The 26208-nt window shown below is 47.4% G+C and overlaps 4 protein-coding genes across 6 annotated transcripts in view; 3 read left to right on the forward strand and 1 right to left on the reverse strand.

Annotated features, from left to right (window-relative positions):
- The window catches only part of LOC125748864 (protein MTSS 1-like), a 45652-nt gene extending 38671 nt beyond the window's left edge, over positions 1-6981 (forward strand). The window contains 5 exon segments of the mRNA XM_049025523.1: positions 1367-1489; positions 1782-2015; positions 2810-2968; positions 3138-3297; positions 3712-6981. Of these exon segments, the coding sequence (XP_048881480.1) occupies positions 1367-1489; positions 1782-2015; positions 2810-2968; positions 3138-3297; positions 3712-4361 (1326 nt within the window). The 3' untranslated portion in view covers positions 4362-6981.
- A 174-nt stretch (positions 6982-7155) lies between these two features.
- On the reverse strand, positions 7156-8970 carry ndufb9 (NADH:ubiquinone oxidoreductase subunit B9). The gene is made up of 4 exons (XM_049025524.1): positions 8812-8970; positions 7727-7919; positions 7523-7636; positions 7156-7410 (listed from the first exon to the last, which is right to left on the reverse strand). The coding sequence occupies exons 1-4, from the start codon at positions 8898-8900 to the stop codon at positions 7279-7281; spliced, it is 528 nt and encodes a 175-aa protein (XP_048881481.1). The 5' UTR covers positions 8901-8970; the 3' UTR covers positions 7156-7278.
- Positions 8971-10360: 1390 nt separating this feature from the next.
- On the forward strand, positions 10361-14138 carry LOC125749446 (E3 ubiquitin-protein ligase RNF139-like). The gene is made up of 2 exons (XM_049026714.1): positions 10361-10532; positions 11808-14138. The coding sequence occupies exons 1-2, from the start codon at positions 10361-10363 to the stop codon at positions 13640-13642; spliced, it is 2007 nt and encodes a 668-aa protein (XP_048882671.1). The 3' UTR covers positions 13643-14138.
- Positions 10411-26208, forward strand: part of LOC125749450 (transmembrane protein 65-like) — a 34548-nt gene continuing 18750 nt past the window's right edge. The window contains exons 1-3 of one of the 3 annotated variants that reach the window (XM_049026721.1): positions 17541-17603; positions 17706-17955; positions 18392-18684. In XM_049026721.1, the coding sequence (XP_048882678.1) occupies positions 18411-18684 (274 nt within the window). In that variant the 5' untranslated portion in view covers positions 17541-17603; positions 17706-17955; positions 18392-18410. Of the gene's footprint in view, positions 10533-17540; positions 17604-17705; positions 17956-18391; positions 18685-26208 lie in introns of those variants that run through there. The other 2 variants (XM_049026722.1, XM_049026720.1) reach the window with 2 other exon arrangements.

Genomic DNA, 26208 nt, shown 5'->3' on the forward strand with positions numbered 1-26208 from the left:
CATGAAAGCAAGATGGAAACCGGTTAATGTATTCAACAGGGAAATTGTGTGACAGAAGGATTCCATTCATATATACACAGGATATGATCTGTAAATTTTAATTTCTTTTGTTACACCTAATTTTTTCAAATTGAAAATAACTAAAATGGTGCTTCTGATGTTCTTTAAAGTAAACTGTATATCTACTGGTTGTTGTTCTGCATGTCTCTTAAAACTGTCAAAATGACCTGTATGGTAGTTTTACCATAAAAATCATTCCTGTACTTAACAGGGGTGAACATATCACATGTATATCTGGAAAAAAATCAGTTCCGAAAATTATTTTTCATTGTGTGTGTGTGGCAGAATAGATTCAAGAAATTTAAAAGTTGTATTGTGTAGTGCAGGATTCAATCAAATGGCATCCACTTTATCTGTGACATAGATGACAGACTGAGTAGTGAAAATATCCTTTCCCTTAAAGAAGGAAAAAAATTAAGCTTTGCAATCAGCAGATATGTTACATTGAGGGGCTACACTAATTTGAACCACTGATCGCTCTTTTGAGAAAGAAGATTTTGTTTTTGTACTTGATGTGAAATGTACCCCAAATTAGAGAATGACTCAATCTGGCCACATCCATTAGGAAAGTTCCTAACGATAGTGTCCAACCATCTTGTAAGGCGACACACTAAATGGGTGTGACACATCTCCCCGGCATTCCTACATGGGGGGGGGGGGGGTGGCGGCTTGGTTTTCTTCAGAACCAAAAGCTCTGTAGGATAGTGGCCTCCCTGTGGTCGACCGTAGCCTTGGCGTTCGATAGCTGACCACATTTAAATAGCAGATATCGTTTTACCGCCGTGCACATATTCAGAAAAACTCCCCAAGGCTTGTGAGGTCATCCTGGGTTTATGGGGGGGGGGGGTTCCGCTGCGGTCTCAGAGCCTTCCTGCCCCAGCCACTTTGCTTCCACACAGACTCCATGCTGTTTATTACATCCACTCCCTGCTCATGCTTCCCCGGGCTACATCTCGGCTCTCTATCTAAACGCACACTTCTCAGGCTCCCTAACGAGGCTCCCTAACGAGGCTCCCTAACGAGGCTCCCTAACGAGGCTCAGCTTTGAAACCTGCTTAAGCCTTAACACAGACTGCTCAGTTTTCCGCCCAGGCTTTCATAAGTCACTTTTAGACTCTCTTCCTAATGGCTTAATTTGCAATCTTTTCGCTCCTCTGCCACCACCCCCCGCCCCATGTGTGCCTGTGTGTGCGTGGGTTCATAACGACGTCCTCCCTAACATCTCGCCCCATCCTCACTAACTCGCCCTGTCTGCGTCTCCATGGCGATGTGTGCGCGTGCGCCCCCTGGCTGTGACACCCTGCAGACTTCCTCCAGTTCTCCTTCCTCGGACGCCTCTGAGACCTGCCAGTCGGTCAGCGAGTGCAGCTCCCCCACCTCTGTCAGCTCAGGCTCCAACATGGGCGTGGCCCTGGCCTCCGCCGAAAAGGTGAACTGCCCCCCCCCCTCCCCTCCCCAGTGCTCCGCAGGGGGCCCTCTTGGTCACACGTTATACGTGGTGCACAAAGGGACACACTGATCATCCTACATACCAAAATCGAGTGCTGGCGGGGGGGGGGGGGACCATCGTCAGTGTTCATTCTCATTCTTGAGTTCTGTTGGTTTTGTTTCACCTTAATACAGTATTGGTTATTTTCATGTGTTGCTGTGTATATGATTTCTCCATTCTTTTGTTGTGTTCGTTTATTTTAAATTTTGTTTTTTTCCACCCCACGTTGTAGTTGTCAAATGGGTATGATCACCACTCACTCAGTGATGCCCCCCCCTACCTGGCCGGAGTGGGCTTGGGGGGCGCCTTCCCATACTTCCCAGCCCCCTCTTCCTCAGTCCCCCACGCTCAGGCCGCCTCCACCCGCTTGTGGCCCCGGCCCAGCTCCGCCCTGCTCCCCGACTACCCCCACTATTGCACCGTGGGCCCGGGCATGATCCCCTCTTCCAAAGTCCCCAGCTGGAAGGTTTGTCAGCTCGGCCTCCATCGCTCCGATCCTCCTCTGTCCCTCCACACAAAGGCTTTCTAAACGCCTCTTTCTGAGTCTCTCTGCCTCTGAGCGGGGAGCCTCTATCAGACGTCCAAGGCACCCTTTTGTGCATCCCCCCGTCTTCCTTCCCTCCCTCTCCCTCTCTGCACACTTGGGCCCCTATTCCTGTGTCCTCTGGCTTCTTAAGGTCCCGTCTGCACATGAAGTCTCACGCTCTGGCTTCGCCGTATTAATGCTTGCGGCTCAATTGCAAGCGAGTTCCGAAGACGCTGAGGCTCCTCAGGGACCTTTTATGAGTCTAGAAGGGCAGGAAATTAGTTTTATTATCCTTGTGTAGTGCATTCACTTTCAGGCGGAATCCGAAGGTACGCTTTCATAATGGAGTGCAGCCGTGTGCAATAAAATGTCTTTAGTCCTAGAGATTTTGGAACAAAATGGAGCATTTAGTACATTTTGGCTGTGTTTAGCTTCATCTTGGCCAGAGATTCTGTAACAATTAAGAGTTCAGTGTTTGAGGTTAGTGGGGCAGGTGTAGCTGCTAGGCACGACTGCAGTAGTATAGTGAGAGTATTTCTTGTAGTATTGCTTAATGTATTGTATTGTATTGTTTAATGTTTGTGGTTAATAGGGCAGGTATAGTGTGTGCTGCTAGTCAAGTATAGTAGTATAATGAGAGTATTTCTGGTAGCATTGCTTCCTCGCTAAGCGCTTCGCATCTCAGGCTTACTCTCTTGCCTCTTCTGGGTCCTGGGTTCCACCCACTTCTGCAGGACTGGGCCAAACCGGGCCCATACGACCAGCCCATGGTAAACACCCTGAGGAGGAACAAGGAGAAGCGGGACACCAGCGAGCCAGGTGCCACGGGGGGCCCCGCCCACTGGGAGGACACCCAGAAGGCCAGGAGTGTGGCTGCTCCCACCACACCCAAGGTAATGCGGAGACCTTGATCGGGTGTCTCAGAGTATAGCAAATAAAACAGTATAGGTAGCCTTATACTCACATCCCCATGGCTAGTTATTGGTATCATCTCCCATCTTTAGCTGTGTTTAAGTGGGCAGCCTTGCTAATGAGCCCTATCCCATATTACCCGCGTCCCAGGCAGAGGAGGCCGAGGCCCACGAGGAGCTGGCCCTGGCCCTGTCCCGCGGCCTCCAGCTGGACCCCCAGCGCTCCAGCCGGGACTCCCTGCAGGGCTCCAGTGGCTACAGCACCCAGAGCACCACGCCCTGCTGCTCCGAGGACACCATCCCCTCCCAGGGTAAGCGGTCCCACTCGGTCACCCACACAGCGCGCCACTCAAACCATGCATTCTCGTGGGCCACAAACAGTCACTACACTAAATATTAAACGCGCTACTTATTAATGAGAAGCTGAAGCTGCGTGTTCTGCTAACCAGCTAGCTACCTACAATCTTACAGACATACAAACAGAACACCATTAATAAGGAAAGGACGTTAATCCCTTTCTAATTATTTTAAATACTTAGTAAAGGTAGAATTTTATGAGCACAGTTGACCTGTTATGATCTGTGTCTTAAGTGAACGATATGAGTTTGTGCAGAGTGAGGAAAAACCATCCTTGTGAAGCTACCATCCAAGGTCAGTTGCCTGCAGCCATGTGACCTAATGACCATGGAATTGTCCCCAAACATGCCTGTCTGTTTTCCTTCCAGTGTCTGACTACGATTACTTCTCCGTGGGCAGCGAGCAGGAGGTGGACCAGCAGGACTTTGACAAGTCCTCCACCATCCCACGCAACAGCGACATCAGCCAGTCCTACCGCAAGCTGTTCCAGGCCAAGCGACCGGCCTCCACCGCTGGGCTGCCCTCCACGGGCGGCCCCGTCATCGTCACCCCGGGTGTGGCCACCATCCGCCGCACGCCCTCTACCAAGCCGTCGGTGAGGCGGGCCCCCAGTGCCGGGGGCCCCATCCCCATTAAGACACCGGTCATTCCGGTAAAAACGCCCACGGTGCCTGACCTTCCAAGTCCCGGCTTTTCCAGCCTGGGCGGGGGATCTGAAGAAGGGGAGGAACCGGCCAGCCCCGGGTCACCGGAACCCGGAGGGGAGAGCGACCAGCTGGGGGTCCTGCCCTCGGCCTCCTGGAGCGGCCAGGCCTCCACCAATCCCCCGGGGGCCTTGCCCCAGCCCCAGCCCACCACTCCCCAGGGAGACGCAGGGACACCAGAGGACCCAGATGAGCAGCTGGAGGAGGTGGACTCTTTTGACGTTCAGGGAGATGACATGCTTCTGGCAATCCGCCGGGGCGTCAAGCTGAAGAGGACAACAACCAACGACCGCTCTGCGCCACGCATTGCCTAGGGGGCGCCAGCGAGCGAGACTCCAGAATGCCACAGTATTCACAGGCCATCCTGAGGCATCGTGCATTCCAGTGTGGTTCAAAGGAGGCAATTAATTAATTATTATGATCATGATGATGATGATGATAATAATTATATAAAGTTCAAATTTCAATTTTTGCTTTGGAGGTACGGAGAGGAACAATTTATCCTTTTAACAGGCTGACGTCACTTCTGTTCATTTTCATCAGCTGTAGTAAGCGAGTGTCTGTCGCCTGAATGCCTCTGAATCGCAGTTGTAGGACCCCACGCTTTCCACGCAGGATGTTCTTTGTGAACCTCAATTCTTAAGGCCGCTTCGGCGCAGAGAATGCAGCCTGCGGATTTTTGTTCTTATTTGCTTTATTTTTAAAGTTTTATTCCTACATTCTCCAGAAGGCCACTTCAAACAGGCCTTGCACTCAGTAGTGCTGGTATAATTCTCAGAGCACATGCCAGTTAATGGCGAGCAGTGCATTGCGGGTAATTCGCCAAATACTACCGATTCCCATAATACAGGTATACGGTTATAAACTCAGATATTTAAAAAAATATATATATAAAAACTACAGCCAGCTCTTCAGAAAAATCAAAATGTATACGCCTTATAAATACGTTAAAATGCTTTAGATGAAGCTGCTTCGCTTTTATTGTTCTTCATTTGTAGATTTTTTTTCTATTTTAATTGAGTCTGACATGCATGCAACCTGACCACTGTAACTGGTTTGCTCCTGTAAAGAAGTTGTAAAATTCATGATGGATACACACAAGCTTCTCTTCACAAAAACATGCACTATTGTTGACATTATCTCTAATACTGTCCTGAACTGGATACTCGGCAGTGGCAACAAAGCATAGTAACACTGTAAATACTTAATGATCGAAACCGATTTAATTTATTCTCTTTGGTTTAAATCTTAATCCTTAATGCTTTCTTTTATGTTCTGTTTATCTTATATTAATATATAAATCTGTTGGAGTCTTGAGGCCTTTTGCTGTGAAATTAACACAGCACAGTTAAGTTCTGTGGCCAGCTGCTTGTTTTTCTGTTTATCTGTGTACAGCTACGCACCTCCCTGTATGGCTCCTTTCTGACTAGCAGAGGACCTGACTTTCTCTTAATGCCCTCTAGAGGGCAACAGAGATCAGCGCCCAGGTCAGCATTTAATTATGCAAGCCATTAAATGGAGTGTATTTCACCGAAGCTGTACATTTTTTAATTATTATTCTGTTATCGGCCTCTTGTTCGGAGTTCTGTATGACCGGAGTGTGTGGACCCACAAACTCTACGTACCTTGCATGTCACACGCCGTCTGCACACGTGACCCAGTTATGGTTACTCCCAGAAGCACACCTACAGTATTGCGTCGTGGCAGCACAGAACATTGTAGCTAGTTCCTGTAGTTAGCCGTTTACACACTCGTACGTAGCCTTCCCTAATGTCCGGCGTCGCGCCTGTTAACGACCAGTGGAGTAAGTTGTCATAGAGCCACCACTAACCCCCAATGTAGAGAGTTGTTAGACGTTTAATCTTAGCAAAGAGAGAGTGGACTGCCTTGCGGTCTTTCCTGCAAGGTGTGGGATTCTTGATTTTGTACATGCCTTTATTATTATAATTATTGTTTTTATAATTTTGCATGCTTTCCATTGGGTCACAGCATCCCACTGTTTTCCCAGAACTCTCTGATTTTTTTTTGTGGGGGGGGGTTGACAGAAAAGGGCCAGTCAGTGCCAGTGCTTCACATGCACCCCAGCCACCCGGGTACGAAGCAGAGATCCACGACGACAGCGCAGAAACAAGCTGATCTTTGTACCTCGAACAAGCGGATCATGTGCGATTATAAAGGACGAACTAGCAGTGATTACCTTACCCTCCTTAATTTAAGCATTTCAAAACACCCATTACCTCTAGCTTTAATGCTCATCTTTTACTGATTATTTTTTGTACTTTTTTTTTTTGGATTTGCAAATTGAAGATCTACACGTTTCCACACCATTGCTACCTGTGGTGATATTTGGACAGTAGGAGCTCTGCCTATCTATTCAATGTGAATATAATATAAAAGCTGTATAGTCTATATCACATAGGTAACCTCAAATGCTCAGCCACCTGTAGGATTTCCTTCTCAGTTGCAGGCCTGAGATGTTGTAGGGGGGAAAGACCCCATTTTAACAATGCTTTAAAAATGTGGAATCTGCAGCTGATGCGATGTGCAAATGATGCTAAAACCCTATTGGTGGTCCCCCCCCCCTCATTACCGAAGTTTTGATATTGTCTGTGCACCAACCTTTACTTGTAATAATGCTGTGAATCAGCTGTTTAGATATTTAACATCAGAGCATATCTAGTTTTTTTTTTTTAAAGTTGCCAAATTTTCTGTAAGAACGTGTAAAACCAATTTAAGTACTTTAAAAGAAAATGTGTTTTTGCATATTGTAAAAGCAGACTGTCAGATGAATACTAGATTTTGTTCCTAATAATTTAGTCGCTAGTTTGTACTCGACCTTTTTCCTTGTACAGTTGTTCAAACAGGCTGTAAATCCCCTAATTTCCTTATTTTGTGTAACTGCTTCAGCCCTGTATTAAAGATTATGCAAATCCATTTTTTGCCAGCCTGTCACTCTTGATCCTAGTGGAAAACATCTTTCACTTATCGAGTTCTGTCTTCCACAGCCTTCCCTACCACGAGTGAAGGATAGAACAGGAAACTGTTCGTTAAACATCCCACACTAACGGTATTCGTGACGGGTGAAAAACACACAGGCTGCTCGTGGGATGGCATCATAACAGAACTTTAATGTGTTTAAGGGGTCAGTTTCTGAAACTGAATACCCATGTTCTATGTACATCCAGGCATGTTCCACAGCTATGTTCAACTTCCCCTTTGCAGTGGGGGCGCTCAGACTGGGCGCTCCCTGGGCCTAGTGACGTACTGCCACCACAGAGGGGGGAGATCGCCCTCCCTGCGGGCTGGGGGCAGGGCCTCAGTCCTGGGCCCCCCCGCAGGGGTCTCATCCTGCAGTTGCTGCACCTGCAAAGTGCAACCGAACAAAGTGACCATTCTCGATCGCTGATTTACTACAAAACTGATGATACTTCCGAATTCACCGCATTCGCGAAAAATGAAGCGGATTCATACTGACCTCCCGATCCCAGCTCTTCTCCCGAAGTTTTTTCCACTGCTCCCGCTTGGAGAAGTAATCCGGGTACATGGCCTTCTCCGAGGGATGCCAGTAATTCAGACACCATTCGGGGACCTGAGTACAGAGACACCGGTGTTGGGCACTGGTGGCCAAACCGGCCCTTTAAACGCCCATTGCTTGGCTCAGAGAGGGAGGGTCCCCTACCTTGTAACACTCGTATCGCTCGTAGGAGGTGCCCCCAGGGGAGTCTGGGAAGAGGTAGGGCTGAGGGTGTTGATTTGCCCAGAACTCCTCCTCTCCAGCTTTCAGCATCAGCGTGGCTTTCACCATGTCCTTCTCATTCTTGTTCTCTTCGAAGCGGGCTCGCAGAACACAAGCATAGAAGCGGTACTTATCCCTGTCGACCCAAAGGCATTCATTGTACGACACGATACTAATGGTGTGACATTATACCAGGGACGGGAGGGACAACAGGAGATGGTGTATGCTGTATTGATGCTGGCTGTTCACTGTGGACTCTCTATAGTAATTTTTCTATCGGGAAGGGGCAGCAATAAAAAGTCTAATAAAGCAGAATTCCTCTCCAACACTCTGACCCCTATCTTCACATCATAGTCCAGGGTGATATATCTAATGACCAAGAACCAACTGCTCCACGGTAAGTCTTGCAAAACTAAGATAATACAATGCCCTTCATTCACTAGATCATTAAGTACTCTACTATGCTAGAGGCGTACCCTCCAGTGTTCACTGTCGGCATACAGTGTCAATCACATCAAGCCCGAGACATCACGTCACTACATGCAAGCATATTTTTAAAAGGTAGCAATGACTCGCTCTGTCCTCATGGTGGCACTCGAAGGCTAAACAATGGGTCTCCATAATGTACGTGTACTCGTATCAATTTCCTCTAGTTTAAGTCAATAATACGCCGTGAAACTTTAACTACTATTCTTTGCTGCTTGTAGTATGTATAGACACACAGCTATTCAGAAGATCAATCAATTTAATATAGAAAAAAGAACAACATGACAGACTATAGACAGCGAAGCAAACCGTAATTATAACCGTATTATAACTACTAATCAACAAGCGTGATGGTACTGCTGCACAAAACGCTTAAGATACACGCTATGTTCGGTACAGACCTATACAGGAAAGTAATCCGTTGACACTGGCGTCTCTCGACCTGTGCTAGCTAACGGGTTCGGGCCTTCAGTACATTAAGCGTAAAATAAAGCGGTAGGTCCCCCCACTACCAAGCACCTCTGTTAATATGCTGCCCTTACCTGAATATGCACCAGGACTCAAGGTGCCGCAGAGCCTTCTTGTAAAGCCTGAGCACTTTCTGCTGATGAGTGAGATACGCAGAGGCCATTTCGTCCGGCAGGCCCCCCGACCGGGATCACCTTCTCTCCACACGCATGCGCCCTTCTATGTCTCTCGCATACGCATGCGTCCTTCTTCTCCTCCACGCGCTCGAAGCCTTCGGGAGCTCTGCTTCCCCCTACTGGGTAGTAGAGGTAGAAGCGTTCAGTTATGTTATCTATACTGCGTTATGAAATTTCTTAATCAAATTCCCCTTTTGTCCCTGCTGCCAGGGAAGATGTCCTCCGTGACCATATGTCCTCCTTTTCCCGGAATTTTTTGAGACCTAAGATGCCTGAAATGTCCTTAATTTCACTTTGTTTCATGTTGACGTATGCTTTCTACCGTCAGAATATTTCCTGTGTGCATATTTGCGTTACTTTGATGACTCTCTTTGCGTCCTACCCCTGGGGTCGTCTTTTTGTGCAGCAGAATATGGTCACCCGAGATAGCCATTCTTCAGTTCAGATCTAAAGGATGACCACTTAACCTCGCCTCCCTTAAATGTACCCAGACCCATTTGTAACCGATGCTGTGACCCATCAGCTCTGACCCAAACCCCACTGGCCCCAGCACCATCTGTGGTGACTGGCGAGGCTGCTATTTTTATCATTTATTATATTTTTATGTGTATTATGTTTCTCACTGTTTGCAGTCACTGTCACTGACAATAGTTGTTGTATGAGTAAGTAGGCCAGGGAATGGTCATTTTTTTGACGTTATTTAAAACAGTACAATTGCGTTTGTATTTATTTTTTGGCTCTGGCTTGTCTGCAAAGACAATCAAAAATAGCGTATATTCGGTATAGGCTGCCAGTGTTGTGCTCTGTTACAACCCGTTACATAAATTATAATAAAAATAATGCGATATCAAAGACCAATTTAACAAAGGCCTACATAAAACTGCCCAGATGTACAGACGTGCTACTATATATAGAAATAATACTCTTCTGCTACTTTGTATTTAGCAATTGCTTTACGATCTTTTCATAGAAACGGGTAGTATTTATAACTGAATATTTTATACATACATTTCTGAAGCATAGCAGTAATACACAAAGAAGATATATACTTTGAAATCAAAAACGGTACATAATCTGATTTTATTTAGAGTGAAAAACAGTGTTATACGTTTTTTATGATTCAGATTATGATGTGGTAAATGCGTAGTGCGCGCACACCTATTTAATTGCATATTAACCATGTCAGTATCTACCAGAAAAGAGCAGCGAGTTTCACTGAAATTGAGGCCCACGTCACTTTACATCCTGCAGTAAAGCGTTTTGCGTCATGCTGCAAAACACTTTACGTCCCTTTGAACCGCTCGAGCCGGACAGTTACTTCCGCGTTCCTTGCATAGCAACGCCGCGGAGAAGATGGCTGAGTGTCGGCCCCCCTGCGGTATTACTTTACGAGTTTTTTAGGCATGTGTTGATCTCCGCGTTTTCTTCCTCCCCTCCCCCGTAACCCATGGCGTCCCCGCCAGCTCGGATCGGCCAGCAGGCCTTGGCTGTAGTGGACGTGACATTCCGGGTTCCCTGCATCTTTATCATCGACGCCATTTTTAACTCCTCTCACACCGAAGCTGATCTGGGCAGCGGATGGTTCGAGGCTGTCGGGAGGATTTTGATCAGAGTTTTAGGTAAGGTCGCGCACAGCGTCTGCACTGCCCGGTACCTTCTACGGGCTGTCAGTTTGCTAGGTAAAACAGTGTGTGACAGTACCTGGCTAGCTGTCTGTGTCACCTGTCAACCTGGATGTACCCATACAAATCCATTGTCCTCCCATACACTGACACTTCCAAGGTGTGCTGTATAATGGCTTCACGAGCGCCTGTCCCTAATGGTACATTTTACCCGGCAGGATGGAGTTAAATCTGGTCATTTCTTTACGACATTTCCTTCATCCTCTTAGCACCGGTAAAGATTCATACAGATGCCAGGCCTTTGCTTCAGCATCCCGACTCTTCACTTGTACATACTGTACTTCTGTTGCTTTCCAACACTGATCTCGCATTGTCTTATAAAGCAATATAATGCCCATAGTGAATCCGCCCCACGAAGTCTTCGCCACGTCCCGAGTGCCTCCCCAACATCTTTCCTTTAAATCTTTCTCTATACACTAATAATTTACTAGCGCTAAATATTTAACACTTTCGGGCGTATCTGCCTGCTTCTGTGATGGTGCCGCAATCCCCATTACCCCGTTAAAATAATTCTATTTTTAAATGAAGTTTTGCGATTAAAATTTATAATTGTAACTCTTTCATAATTGTTTTAAGATTCACCTTATTGTCATCATGCAGAGTGCAAGTATAGTGCCAATTTAATGCAGTTAGCATTTGACAGAACGGTCAGATAATAGTGCACTTTCCAATGGTATAAATGCCACTTATGTTCTATAGCAGGAGTTTTCAACTTTTTTGAACCAGACAGATGAACTAAAAATAGAACAGACCTAGTAAAGTCAGGGCTGGTGTGCGAGTGGGTAGTGACACCCTGTTAGTACCAGGACTGTTGGGTTGTGTTTAAATCTTCACTGTCTCCTTGTTAAAGGTGCGTTCTTATTTGTCTACCAATACTTTGCTTTTATAACATCCTCTATCAGGGACTTAATTTCAAAGTTAAATTCGATTGCATTTCTGCAAATTTTCTTCTTTGTTTCCCCAATATTTGGTAAAGTACTGTAAAGCAGGCCAGGAATTCAAGGCAAAGCTGATAAGCGATAATGGAATATGGGTGGATGGAATAATACCTTAGATGAATATTCATTTAGTGAACCCAAAACACCCTGCTCAGGGAACATTAAAATAAAAGTATTTATAATACTGAAATAACTTTTGCTGTTTTTCATTGCTTCATTGCTCTGTCTGGCTGGTGTGTGACACTTGCAATCGGCCACCCTGTTTCCCATGCAGGTGTCCTGCTTTCCAGCATGGTCCTGGTTCTGTCACAGAGGGCACTCTTCCGCTTCTACGCCTTGTTCCTTGCTGTTCTCCTGGGAGCCATGGCCGTCTGGCTGAACTGCTACGTGGCTTGGCATGCAAACCCATACGGCAGATATGATGCTTTCGGTCTGCATGTCTTCCCTAGTGACAGACCCACCCTTTGGCTCGGGGTGGCCACGGTCCAGCTGGCACTGGGGGCCGGCTATGTGATGCTGCTCGGCCTGCGGCCGGCCTTGGCAGCCTTCGTGGTTTTGGCCGCGGTGCTGCCCATCGGGACTTTGGCGGTTGGGTTACCGCCGGAGGCGCGGCAGCTAGTGGCCGCGGCCTCCGGTCTGGTGCTGGTCGTCAACATACTTGCATATCTGACCCTGAAAGTCAAGTGGTTCTGTTTCTCCTGTCGCTATATCTACCTGCTTCTCCGGCACCTGCACCGGGTCTACGGTGTCCAGATGCTGCTGGAGGACACCTGGAAGAGGATCCGCTTTCCTGACGTGCTCCGGGTCTTCTGGCTCACCCGTATGACCGCGCAGGCTGTCATCCTGCTCTACGTGGTTGGGGCGACAGGGAACCGGGATGGCAGCCAGAGTTATCTCACTGGGGACGTCTTCTGGGACTTGTTCAGTAACCTCATCATCAGTGGCTGCGACTCCACGTTGACGGTGCTGGGTATGAGTGCAGTGATCTCCTCCATCGCGCATTACCTTGGCCTAGGAATTTTGGCATTCATCGGCTCCACAGAAGAGGAGGACAAACGACTTGGCTTCGTTGCCCCGGTCCTATTCTTCATCTTGGCTTTGCAGACAGGGTTGAGTGGGTTAAACCCTGAGGAAAGACTGGTGCGGCTCAGCCGTAACCTGTGCCTTCTGCTGACCGCCATCTTGCATTTCATTCACGGGATGACCGACCCTGTCCTCATGTCCTTGAGTGCCTCCCACGTGTCGTCCTTCCGGAGGCACTTTCCCGTCCTGCTGGTGTCGCTCTTGCTCTTCGTCCTGCCTGTGGTGCTGAGCTATGCCCTCTGGCAGCTCTACGCCCTCAACACCTGGCTGTTCGCCGTCACAGCCTTCTGCGTGGAGCTTTGCCTCAAGGTCGCCGTGTCACTGACAGTCTACGTGCTCTTCATGGTTGATGGCTACTATGGTGTGCTCTGGGAAAAGCTGGACGACTACGTGTACTGTGTGCGCTCTGCGGGAAACATTATCGAGTTCATGTTTGGGGTCATCATGTTCGGGAATGGGGCCTACACCATGGTGTTTGAGTCCGGCAGCAAGATCCGCGCTTGCATGATGTGCCTCCATGCCTACTTCAACATTTACCTGCAGGCCAAGAACGGCTGGAAGACTTTCATTAACCGCCGGACCGCCGTCAAAAAGATAAACTCCCTGCCAGAGGTTAAGGGCAGCCAGCTGAGAAATATCGAGGACGTCTGTGCCATCTGCTACCAGGAGTTCAGCTCCTCGGCGCGCCTCACGCCTTGTCGGCACTACTTCCACACCCTCTGCCTGCGCAAGTGGCTGTACATCCAGGACACCTGTCCCATGTGCCACCAGAGGGTCTACATCGAGGAGGACGTCCAGGACAGCTCCGTCTTCTCCAACAATAACGGGTACGTCGCCCCCAACGAGGATGCGGTCGAGCCGGCTGCTGCCGGGGGGGTGGATCCTGTTGCCACAGACCTCGAGGACGAATTTCTGGAGGACAACGACAGCATAGAGTATGATGAGGAAGAGTGGGACATGCAAAACAGGGGAATACCCATAGAGGAAGACTACGTCGATGACGAGACAGACTCCAGCGGGGAATGACCCGAACGTAATTTGACTTTAATTTATGGCAAAATCAGGGATGCTCTGCTTTTTCCCCTTCAAGGGCTCACGCGGTAAAGGCGAAGGTTGTGGTACAGTGTTCCGAGCGATATTACGTAAAAAGAAAACGGGAGGATTCCAAGCAGGCTGCCAGTTGTTACTTAATAGTTCGGTGTGAAATGACTGAATAATATATATTTTAAAGAAAAATATGATTATGTTTGTATTCCTTTCTTTCTCAGTAATTTATTTTGTTCAACTATTCAGGTTAAATATTTAGAGAAAGCAGAACACCCTAATACAAATCCCCGTTAAGGATTATCATGAAGGTGACTTGTCCAAGACAGTTCTGTGACAAGCAGAAAGAATTAATTTAATGTGATGGGCTGTTGTAACCACGGATATACCTCTGGTCGTCGTTACTGGTCTCTTGTGTGACCTTACTGGAATTGTGTACGTTATTGTACATGCAATAAAATGGATTTTCCTTTAAAAAGCTGCATTGGAAATGTCTGATCCAGGTTAATGGTTTGGGTTGACTGACAAACACAATCCGTCTCATTCACATTAGCCTTTGTCTGGTTTTTGTATTCAGTGACATCTAGCCGGTATTTAATGTGTTATCAACGGAAGCGAAGCTTCCCAAAAATACCATTGACTGTCAGTAAACAAAATGAAGGATTGATTTTGGTGAATACAATATGTTAAACTTTGGTTAAAAATGCAATGATAAGGTCAATTACAAATTAAAGTATTTCACTTCTAATTGTAGCATTGCTAGTTCCATCCTGGGGCCTGTATCAGAGTTCTTGCTTAGCCGGATAACTTAATTTGTCGGATTTGAGGTTGTCCGAGCTGAACATAAGTTTGCGAAGATAGTCTGTTTAAACTGAAGTACTTTAAATCCAACAAGTTATCCGGCTAAGCAAGGATTCGATCTTCGCAATGCTGGCCCCTGGAATGGATGTTGCTATTGTGCCTTAGAGAAGAATACTGTATCATAATTGGTTACATACAAGGTTTTTACTGCATGAATGGGTGATGCGTGGAACAGGAAGGATGCTTGGTGAGCAACTAGACTTGACAGCCAGATCATGCGTTTAAATGATTATTGGGTTCTGGAAACGGATATTTTTCACATATTTTTAAATTCTCGTGTATTCGGATCTTGTATATGTGATATTTAACTAGGATTCGCCTGATCCTTGTTAGTTACTAGTGTAATTTATGGCTGGGCGATGTCTAAAAAATGATTTAATTAAAAACAATTACAATAATCAAGCACACAGCACCAAGTAGAGCACTTACAAATTCTGCCAGTGTTGGTGATGCTGATCATCATTTGTTAATGTCTGTGGGGAACGAAAGATTGGCATCGAAAACATGTCACAGGTGCTTCGCAGACTTTATAAAAGGCGTATTACCGCAGAATGTGTTAGGCTATAAAACGTGGGGAGAGAAATGCAAGGCTAGGAAATGAAAAGGCATCGTTAACGTCACCAGCAAGAAATGTCCAACATCTACGCTGCAGTTGCATCAACGACAACAGAAGCTGAATTCACAACTGCAATGGCACGGGTGTGAGTAAGGGGGATACCGCCCGTAAGTGTTCATGGGTCGAGAAAGGTGAGCACTTTCTGGGACCCCGACATGGGTCCCCGAATAGGGATATGTGATGGTCAATCTGCCTGCACCGCGAATTTCATTGTCAGCTCATTTGGAAGCGTACTAACTTGCCCATAGCTGTTATTTCATCCTGTCACTCAGTACTTCCTATTCCATTTACACTGCCACACAAATAATGAAATGCTAATTAAAAAGCAGTATAACCACTTTAATAAGAGAACGAATACTTGTGACATTACTGACATTATGTCATACATGAATTAAGAAGTCTAACCTGCAGCCTTTAATAGTCCATCCATCCATTTTCAGTAACTGCTTGTCCTATTCAGGTTTGTGGGGACAAGACAGGGAATAACCCAGGATCCCAGGATGGAGCACCAACACACACCATTCACTCCTACAGGCAATTTGGTAATTCCAATTCATTTCAGTGTGTTTTTAACTGGAGTACCGAGTACACAAGGAGCCATAGATTAGAACAATTGTCTTGACTTACGACCAACTTGAGTTACGACCAGCCCTCGCAAACGAATTGCGTTCGTAAGTCAAGTCTCCATTTGTTTTAGCCAAGCACAGGATCCTTTCAGTTTTAAAATAGATTGTAAAACCTGAAATGGCTCACAGTGTCCGTCCTGACATGGATTATCTGGTCTCCCTATTTAAACATGATTTGCTCAGATACCTTCTTTGTTATTATTGAAGATGTAAGTGAGCCAGGGTCGAGTTTGACCTGGTACCTCAGTGTATGAAGGCGGTAAAATCAAAAACAAGGGAGAGCCAAGCAAAAGTAACGTGTGTTTCACATGAATTTTTATTAATCAGTGCATAGACCGCGAACGCGTCTGAATGGATGCTGAAATATCGATTGTTTTCATTTTGAGAATTGTTTCTGACGTCAAAATAGGCCTGCCAATATTAACTGCCGACCAGGGAAATGTAATGATCAATCCGCCGCTCCCCGCCGCCCCATCGGGTTCCATATCAGCGAGACAGACCTTGGCAATGGATCGAATCAGAGCGAAAAGAATATCGGTGGCATCTCCCATTAGCAGCTGATTTAAGACCCGTTTCTATGAACTTCTGAGTGTGTACAGTTGAGCACGTCTCCCGCTAGGTGGTGCTGTTTCCTAATAGGAAGGTTCCCATTGAAGGTATACGCGTATAGAACTACGTTAAAATATGTACCTAAAATGTACCGTGTTTTTCATAGACGCACTACTGACGCAGGCTTACTAAATAAAAAATATTCGGTACGTGCTCAATTTTTCCAATCATGCTTTCACTACGGGTAAAGAATTTAGGCTATCACTAATTTAAACGTAGTTAAACTGACGACAAAATCATTATTAAAATCTGCGTTGAGTACAAACGCAAAAACGCTTACTGAACCTAATAGTTGTATTGGGCCATTCAAATTAGATGTATGTATGCTATCTTGTCTGGATATGTATTTAACGAAGTTCGTCCCGGTTTTTCCTCGACGAAGCGGCTCAAAAACAGATCTGATAATATAAATATCATAAGACATACCGGTCTCCACGTTTTTTAAAACTTGTGTTATTTTACTCAGATGCTGTTTTTGTCGGGGATGACAATGTCTAAGAAAACGAAATGAGTCACTTTCTAAGGCTAAATATATATAATTATGTTCCATTTCTAGACCGCATAACCATTTTAAATAACGAAATGTTTATGACACATGAATGAATATTCTGGATAGTTTCGTTTTTATCATATTCACACTTAGAATATGATGTATTTATATCTGTTAAGATATAAAGTTAATCTGTTTTATGTTGTCTTTACTGGATATGATGCACAGCGCTTATTTTGTTAATTGACTTGGATGCCACGGTCTTGGTGTTTTCTATTAATATGTTTTGAAACGTATAAATCAAGTACAATGGGTTTCATTGAGGTGGACAATGGATGGTAATTATGCATTTTAAGTTTCTATAGCATGCATGCTGTTAGCGCTGTCCAAGTGGTTATTCTGAAACTATTAAACAATTAATATACTAACTATATTAGTCAGAAAAGAAAGACAGCATTTGTAGAATCCAAACACACCCAAATGTTTTACAACATGTCATTTTTCTCTTGTATAAACATACACCAGTCGCACCCGTAGCACTCACTGTGCCTGTAAAGGAAGTGACGCACGACCTTGTTTCAGCGACATTCTGGGACTTGTAGTCTCATACGGATGCCATTCTACCCCACATTAGAGTTAGACTGCTGCTCGGAACTAAGTTTCCCATAACCCCTCTATTGCAGAGGGCGTGTCTCGATGCCCTGCAATACTCACTGATGGTTAGGGTTACGGGGACCAGCGGTGGGTATACTGGAAGAACGTTACCTTGAGAAGATGATATTCGGGAACGGCGAGGGCAAAAGCAGATCTCGGGAGGAATTAATCGTCAGCACTCTTTTGCAGGTTTATGTAAAAAGCGGACGCACTGAGGAGAGACACCAGACGGCGTTTTAAAGGACTCATACAGAGGGAAAGCGTTCATCCCGGCGAGTGGAAACTATATTATAGGAAATGTGTCGGATCGGTTCCTTTTTCTTACCCCGATCGCGGATTCTTAGGACGGGGGAGACTTTGTGAAAACGCTCCCGATGAGCTAAATGCCCGGAGATAAAGCGTAGATAACAAACAACCGGCGATATCTTGCTGACAGCCAGTAAGTCTGAATGCTGTTGCCAGGTCACTGGTATAATAATACATTCGGAAGTAGTTTTTGACATTGAGAGGGTTTATTATCTATAGAAAAACACTTATTAGAGATTAACTTTTAGTAGTAATAGACGAAGTAAGGTCATGTCAAGTCCTCGCTGCCGGTATCTAATCGGGTAACGGATCGGCCATAGCATGCATATTTTCAAAACCAGTAATGGCTATTCCGCATTTAGTCTATATAATATATAGTCTATTTAATATAATATATATATTTAGCAGAGCCCATCTGTCTTTAATTGAATTTAATAGATGAATAAGAGAAAAAATGGTTTTAATGCCACCCTGTAAGTTGTATTCTAATCAAGAAAGTTAAGGACAGATGCGGTTAGACCAGTTTATCAGGCGCGTTTGGTTTATCTGGCATATGTCCCATCCTGCAGGATCCCCGACCCCAATACGATGCTGCCCCGCCTGCAGAGAGCCCTGCGACCCGCCCTTGCCCTTCGATCCGGGCTGGCTTGCAGAGCTCGCCGCGGCAGCGACCTCCGCACGGCGCCCAAGACGCCGACCTCCGTGCAAAGTCGCGGCTTGGGCACGCACCCCCACAAGGAGCCGATGGAGCCGCTGAACTCGCCGCAGGGCGCACGGGAGTTCATCTACAGCCTGCATCCCACGGAGCGGACGTGCCTGCTGCGGGAGCTACATCGCTTCGAGTCCATAGCTATAGCACAAGGTGAGAGACGTCGATAGTAACGCCTGTGACCGGCGCCTGCAGCCGGGACGCTGAACTTGGCACCGGGATATTGCGACATGGTCTCTGAGTCTTTCGCTTTGGGACTTACTTCTGTGCACATGTGGTGTGTAATGAGTGCACGGCCACCCTGTTGAGAAACTGGGTAACTTGTTAAGAAATACAAGTGTACACACACACACACACACACACACACACACACACACACACACACACACACACTCACTCCCTTTAAGCACCCGGACGCCGCCATTCTGTCTTATTTAATTGCGCAGTAATATGGGCGTTACAGCAGTTATGAACAGTAACAGTCCCAGGCAGAGGTGAAAAGCCCCGCGTCTGTTGCACATTATTCATTTGATGGACTAGCATTATTTCCTGCAAATCCAGCAACGGATGAGTATTCGGCTAGATGCATGTCTTAGTCATGATTGTAGGGCGTTTCCAACTTGTTTGATAGTTACCGTTTAATGCTGGCTGTCATTAATACGTAGTTAATGCATTAGATGTACTTTTCAACAGGGCTGGGCTAGAATTACAAATCGGTCCTAGGATTTGGGATCCACAGACCCATCTGGAAAATACTGGGAATGTCAGGTGGCCAGTGCCGCCCTGCTTTTCCCTGTGTTTTAGTCGGACGCACTAATTCCCTCGGTGCAGTGTTGCCAGGTCCCGCAAAAAGAAATTTCCAGCCTAAAGTCTGCTTAAAATCCACCCAAATGAAGCTGAAACTAGCCCAGTATTAGTACACTGTATCTCAAAGAAACACCCCAGTATTTTGCATGTTGATCACATTCAAATTTAAAACTACCCCAACGCTTTTGATGTAGCTAATTTTAGGTTCAGAATAGAATAATATATTTTTGCCGTAAGATTGCCTGCTTGAGAGCGTCACTGTCACGCCAGATGCGTGAGAGCTGACAGCCCTGGTTTCCGTGTATGTTCTTTTCTGACTTTCGGTTCTTGGCGATTCAGGATTACTCAGCATTAATAGCCACTTGCATTCACAATTATTCGTTTATGCATAATCTGAGGCACCTAGATTGAAACACTGGATTATTTTTAAATGAATATATTTCTACCGCCCATTCTTCAGCCGCTTTCTCTGGAGGTTTTTCCTGTTGTAATCGGTCATCGCAGTAGATAGACGCTGACTGTGAGAAAGTGCTGGAAAGTGCAGATTGATATCCACGATAAGCCTGGGAAAATCGCCGCCGTTAATCGCCGTTTGTTTGGTATACATTATTACTATTTATTGTTTAACTCTTAATTATTCTTATTTCATTTGCTGCATAACAGTCCTACATCAGATGAGCTCAGGTTTAAGTTATGATGGGTCCTATTTCAGCGGCCTCAGCGTTCGTGAACCTTTTTACTTTAAATGCCCACATAAGGTTTTTGATCAGATCCCTTTATCTGTAGCATGAGAGATGGCGTATTTTCAGTATGAATTGCTGCTATAATTCAATAATACACTTTGTTGTAAGACTAACCCAGTGGTGGCAGAGGAAGCATTGGGGAAGCATCTGAAAATCAGGAGAGCAGAAGTGAGATATCGTGGGCCAAGAAGTTCACCTTTCTGAAAAAAAATGAATGGAAAAATATGTGAAATAAAATGTGAAGTGATGTGAAATAGGAGAGGAGAGACACATTGTGATGGAGGAAAGGATGATGAGGAGGTGAGAGAAAGAGATTAAAGTGAATATGGCACCGGTGGAGGTGAAAGCGGGTAGGAATGAGGATAAGGCGGAGCTGCGGCAGTTTGAGGCTGAGATCGAGGCGCTGTTGGAGGAGATGAGAAGTGTTATAGACCTGTGTAGGAGATGGAGGAGATCAAGCCAGTGTTGGAGATGATGCGAGATGAGATGAAGGCAATAGTGGAGGAGACTTAACATACTGACTAGCAGTGATACTTAAAACTTATGAATAAGGCATAAAAAATGGAGAGAATGGTGTTTTTATCTTGATGCGAAGGGGTACTATTCATCAAATCATGTCAGTCATTTTCCAGATGCCTAAGAAAGGTTACAAGCGCATTCTGTCTGAGTGAGACTCTGCCAAATTTACATCCTGAGTTAACTGAAATCAGTATTGTTCTCCAAACCTGAATAAGTGGTTAGAAGACAGATGAATTAGGAGCCTGAATGTCATGATGAGCGAACACCGAGTGGGTCAACCCACCCCCACGTCTGTTTCATGCTTTATTCAGAGCTCTGCGTGCCTCTGACTGCATACTTCCTGTTTCCTGTGGTGTGAAGCCTTTCTTCCCAAGATTTCCTTATAAACAGAATCTGCTGAGCGCTTCCTAGCTGTGATCCCGCAGTTTTAGAGCCTTTTCCCACAGCACTAAGTATGTACTTTGGTACTTTAGGGAGATTATTTATTATCATTATTAAGTATTATGTATTGTGCATAATTGCATGTCCTGTACGTTTATACCCACTAGCAGCGCAGTAGGTTTATTTTCACCAGCATCACCACAGATTTCTGGGTAGTGTCTTGCCCTATGATGTCATGGCGTCACTAGTCGATGAGAACGTTTCAGTTCCGTTATCATCTTATAGAACTACCGTCGTTTATACCGGTACGGTCTGTTGTTGACCAAAACGTCGTACGATCATAGGTAAATGCTAAACTCTGTTTTTGCTTTCCTACTTTTTTTGTAAAAGGGAAAATGTTCTGGGGATTTCATTTGAGGGGCGGCATGGTGGTGCAGTGGTTAGCACTGTCGCCTCACACCTCTGGGACCCGGGTTCGAGTCTCCGCCTGGGTCACATGTGTGCGGAGTTTGCATGTTCTCCCCGTGTCGTCGTGGGGTTTCCTCCAGGTACTCCGGTTTCCCCCCACAGTCCAAAAACATGCTGAGGCTAATTGGAGTTACTAAATTGCCCGTAGGAGTGCGTGTGTGAGTGAATGGTGTGTGAGTGTGCCCTGCGATGGGCTGGCCCCCCATCCTGGGTTGTTCCCTGCCTCGGGCCCATTGCTTCCGGGATAGGCTCCGGACCCCCTGCGACCCAGTAGGATAAGCGGGTTGGAAAATGGATGGATGAAATGTTTCATGTTTCAGTTTATAAATATGTGCAATTAATTTTTATTCATCCAAGCTAAAATAACGTATGGTCTCCAGATGTTAGCAGTTGTACACAGATCTTCTGTTTCCTGGTGCTAAAGCAGCAGGCAGGTAACGGTTTGCTGTCTGAAGAATCCCACCGTTATCACGTACCCATTAAACCGCCACACTGCCGTCCTGCTTGTCCTCCCAGTCGGGGCACTGAGGTTGGTGTGTATTTTTAGCGCCCGATGAGGGTTGGAGCCCGGGGGATGATGCAGTAATTATTTTCCGCCATGTCTGTTTACTGAGCTGCTCACTGTCGCATCATTTCAAAGTATTTACTTCAACTGATAACCTTTATATTATAGGCTTTTGAGGGGAATGTAAGGGGTTTGGTGGCTCTGTGGGTCACAGAGCTGCTTCACACCTCCAGGGTTCCAGGTTCGAATCCTGCCCTCGCCTTCCGTGCATGAAATTTGCATTTTGATCTTGTTTCCTCTGGTAATCTGGTCATTTCCTGCAGTCCAAGGTCAGTTTAAGTAATTTGTGACTCTTAGTTTGTCATAGTGTAACAGTGTATGAGTGCATGAACTGGTCTCCTGTCCAGGCTGTACCCCCCCGTGAAGCACTGACACTCTGTCCAGGCTGTACCACCCCCCGGTGAAGCACTGACTCCCTGTCCAGGCTGTACCCCCAGCCCTACCTGTGCCTGGGGTAACCTCCAGTCCTGACCAGGGTTAGCTGATGTATTCTTGCCTGTAACAAAATGCTGCTTGCTTGTATTCAATGAACCTTTCCAAGTTTGTTTAATGAAACCCGTTTCGAACAAGGCAGTGTGCTATACCCAGCCTGAATCCCATTAGCACCAGTTTAATTACCGTCGTCGCCATAGTGATTAGATAAGAGGATTAGGGTTCCGAAATAAGCGATTCAGGGTTCAGCGGAAAGGTGAAATTAACCCGACCCTTGTGGAGTTTTACTGGCTAAATGATTACACACACATGCCCCCCGCCTGCCAGCCTTTTTGACACCCCCCTCCCCCCAACCCCGACAGCTTCTTTGTGATGCACGGTGGCTGCTTTTTGTTTTTAACCCCCCAGGCGTCGGTTTCAGCCCAGCCAGCCAGAAGCTCACAGACTCTGTGGAGGTGCGCCTGCTTTGTGCTCGAGGCAGAGGCAGAGAGACGTACCTGCCAGACGTGTAATCAGTGTGTGTTAAAAACAGCGAAAACCATGTTTTGTTTTGTTCTCGCCTTGTAATACATTTTAAAGTATTAATGGATCGATGTTCATGTTCCTCCTGTAATCGCTGTCTTCTCAGAACTCATATCATATGAACTTTTTATATGAGTTCTGTATCAGTCTGGCCTCTTAAATGTATACAGACTTTTTTCCAAAGTTTAATGTATTTCAGCACTTTGAAACCAGTCTAAAATGCTGCATTGTCCAATGGTCATGGAAGAAGTCCATGAATTCTGCTTTCTTTCTGTCTCAAGCGGTTCTTTAAGATTAAATCTGCCCCTATAATCTGATTTGTTAATATTCAAGTATGAATTTTCACATTGTTTGTTTCACTGGATCGCCGATGGTTTGGCGTGAAAAGCTGATTTTATGGTTAAAGTAGAATTATTCCCTGCACCTGCCGAGGCAGTTAGATGGGGATGGGGGATGGGGGGGGGGCTCATTCTCATTTTTAAGATTCCAGTGCCTGCAGAGTACACTTGTGTTATCTCCTCTCAGAACCACAAACCGATGGCGTATAGTAATTGGGTTGCTTGCTTGAACCAGGACCGTTAAATTGCAGTTGATTTCAGTTCAGTTCTCATGTAGTCGCCGTGTTGGTTTTATCCTGTGGTTGCCATGGTTACTGTCACGTGACCATACATGGAGGTGAATACTACTTTTGTCTGGCAGGATTTCCTTAACCCCAGCATGGATTCTACCTGTGATGCTGATCCTTCTCTGTGTAAGTCCCCGTGTCTTAAGAGGGCTAGGCGACATATATTGAGGTCTTGTCGTCTTTTAATGTTCCTCAGTGACGATTCCTCTGCGTTTTGGCCTGCCACGTTGTGAGAGAATGACTCGCAGATCAACCGGAGTGTTTACGGATTTTAACCTGAGGCTTAACTCACGAATTAATGTTTAGATGTTCTGCTAAAAGTCATTATTTGTTTTCCTGTGTGCTCTTTTTTTAATCTAAAATGCTTTGGATTTTGCTGCGAGCCGTGCAGACGCACTGCGGGAAATTGGCCTAAAGGAGGTGCTTGACTTGTGCAGCGCTGTGAACTATGGAAATTCTGTGATAATTTATAGCTGAGTCGGAAGTAATATTTCTGCCGTTTAAGGTGTCTGCTGGTTCCCGTGTTTATTTAGATGAACGAAAATATGGACTCAGATATCAGGAATCAGGAACACTTGCAGTGTTGACAAAATTGTGTTGGGGTTTTGTTAAACTTAATCTGCACAAATTCTCACTGAAATTAATGACTCAAACCCTTGTCAGATAGCACACTTAAGCCTATTGATTAACTCCAGGATAAAGGCCAGAATCACAGCTAAATGGTAACAGGACCGCTTAAAAGCTGCCCCCCCACCCTCACTTCATGATTGATTCCTGTCGATAAAGTGCCAGATCATTCTGTCGCCACCCTGCCATTCGGGTTTGTCTTCCTCGTCCAGGTTTATGTCCCCCAAAAAGGACTTGTACAGTGTGACCCGGACACATGATGCGAGGTCGAACTTTCTGTTCATAATGACATTTGAATCGGCTCTGATTCCTCCGTCCATCTTTGAATAACTCATGTGGGACAGAGTCACGGTGAGCCTAGAGCCTACCATAGGCAGCCAGGGCAAGAAGGCGGGGGGCGCCCTCTCTCAGCCGGGGGCTGAAGGCGGGGGGCGCCCTCTCACAGTCGGGGGCAGAAGGCGGGGGGCGCCCTCTCACAGTCAGGGGCAGAAGGCGGGGGGCGCCCTCTCTCAGTCAGGGGCAGAAGGCGGGGGGCGCCCTCTCACAGTCAGGGGCAGAAGGCGGGGGGCGCCCTCTCACAGTCAGGGGCAGAAGGTGGGGGGCGCCCTCTCACAGTCAGGGGCAGAAGGCGGGGGGCGCCCTCTCACAGTCAGGGGCAGAAGGTGGGGGGCGCCCTCTCACAGTCAGGGGCAGAAGGTGGGGGGCGCCCTCTCACAGTCAGGGGCAGAAGGTGGGGGGCGCCCTCTCACAGTCAGGGGCAGAAGGTGGGGGGCGCCCTCTCTCAGTCGGGGGCAGAAGGTGGGGGGCGCCCTCTCTCAGTCGGGGGCAGAAGGCGGGGGGCGCCCTCTCACAGCCGGGGGCAGAAGGTGGGGGGCGCCCTCTCACAGTCGGGGGCAGAAGGCGGGGGGCGCCCTCTCACAGTCGGGGGCAGAAGGCGGGGGGCGCCCTCTCACAGCCGGGGGCAGAAGGCGGGGGGCGCCCTCTCACAGCCGGGGGCAGAAGGCGGGGGGCGCCCTCTCACAGCCGGGGGCAGAAGGTGGGGGGAGCCCTCTCACAGTCGGGGGCAGAAGGCGGGGGGCGCCCTCTCTCAGTCGGGGGCAGAAGGCGGGGGGCGCCCTCTCACAGTCGGGGGCAGAAGGTGGGGGGCGCCCTCTCTCAGTCGGGGGCAGAAGGCGGGGGGCGCCCTCTCACAGTCGGGGGCAGAAGGCGGGGGGCGCCCTCTCACAGTCGGGGGCAGAAGGCGGGGGGCGCCCTCTCACAGCCGGGGGCAGAAGGCGGGGGGCGCCCTCTCACAGCCGGGGGCAGAAGGCGGGGGGCGCCCTCTCACAGTCGGGGGCAGAAGGCGGGGGGCGCCCTCTCACAGCCGGGGGCAGAAGGCGGGGGGCGCCCTCTCACAGCCGGGGGCAGAAGGCGGGGGGCGCCCTCTCACAGCCGGGGGCAGAAGGCGGGGGGCGCCCTCTCACAGCCGGGGGCAGAAGGCGGGGGGCGCCCTCTCACAGTCGGGGGCTGAAGGCGGGGGGCGCCCTCTCACAGCCGGGGGCAGAAGGCGGGGGGCGCCCTCTCACAGTCAGGGGCAGAAGTGTGTTTCCCAGCCCAGTCCACAGGGACCCTGCCAGACTGTCCACATTTTTTCAGGGAGTTGGAAGGGAGCAAAAACGTGGATCATCTGGGGGTCCCTGAGGAGCAGATTGAGAAGCACTGCCCTACCCAGTGATGTATGGGATTCGAAGCCAGCACTGAAAATGAAGCAGGTGATCCCGTTTCCTGCTTGCCGTCTCTGAGCCACCTATGAAAGCCAGCAAACAGGCGCGCATGGAGCGAAGATCTCTCTCCTGCAGGGCTGGAAGTGCAGGCTGACTCTGTGATCCTGGTCCATCCTCCACTGGAAGCAGACCCTGCCTGGCTCTCTGAGAGCACCCGGAGCTCCCTGGGATATCGCGTTTGTCGGCTTGCTTCCCCTGCCTTTGCGGGCTCAGGCTTTAATTGCC

Source organism: Brienomyrus brachyistius, chromosome 9, assembly GCF_023856365.1.
Source record: "Brienomyrus brachyistius isolate T26 chromosome 9, BBRACH_0.4, whole genome shotgun sequence".
In the NCBI taxonomy this organism is placed as follows: Eukaryota; Metazoa; Chordata; class Actinopteri; order Osteoglossiformes; family Mormyridae; genus Brienomyrus; species Brienomyrus brachyistius.

What these genes read in the sequence shown, in the direction of transcription:
- ndufb9 (XM_049025524.1), bottom strand. Translation starts at nt 8,900, where the DNA reads ATGGCCTCTGCGTATCTCACTCATCAGCAGAAAGTGCTCAGGCTTTAC. An exon ending in GAGTCCTGGTGCATATTCAG is followed by an intron (nt 7,920 to 8,811) that starts GTAAGGGCAGCA and finishes TTGGGTCGACAG; the next exon opens with GGATAAGTACCGCTTCTATG. An exon ending in AGCGATACGAGTGTTACAAG is followed by an intron (nt 7,637 to 7,726) that starts GTAGGGGACCCT and finishes CTCTGTACTCAG; the next exon opens with GTCCCCGAATGGTGTCTGAA.
- LOC125749446 (XM_049026714.1), top strand. Translation starts at nt 10,361, where the DNA reads ATGGCGTCCCCGCCAGCTCGGATCGGCCAGCAGGCCTTGGCTGTAGTG. An exon ending in GATTTTGATCAGAGTTTTAG is followed by an intron (nt 10,533 to 11,807) that starts GTAAGGTCGCGC and finishes TTTCCCATGCAG; the next exon opens with GTGTCCTGCTTTCCAGCATG.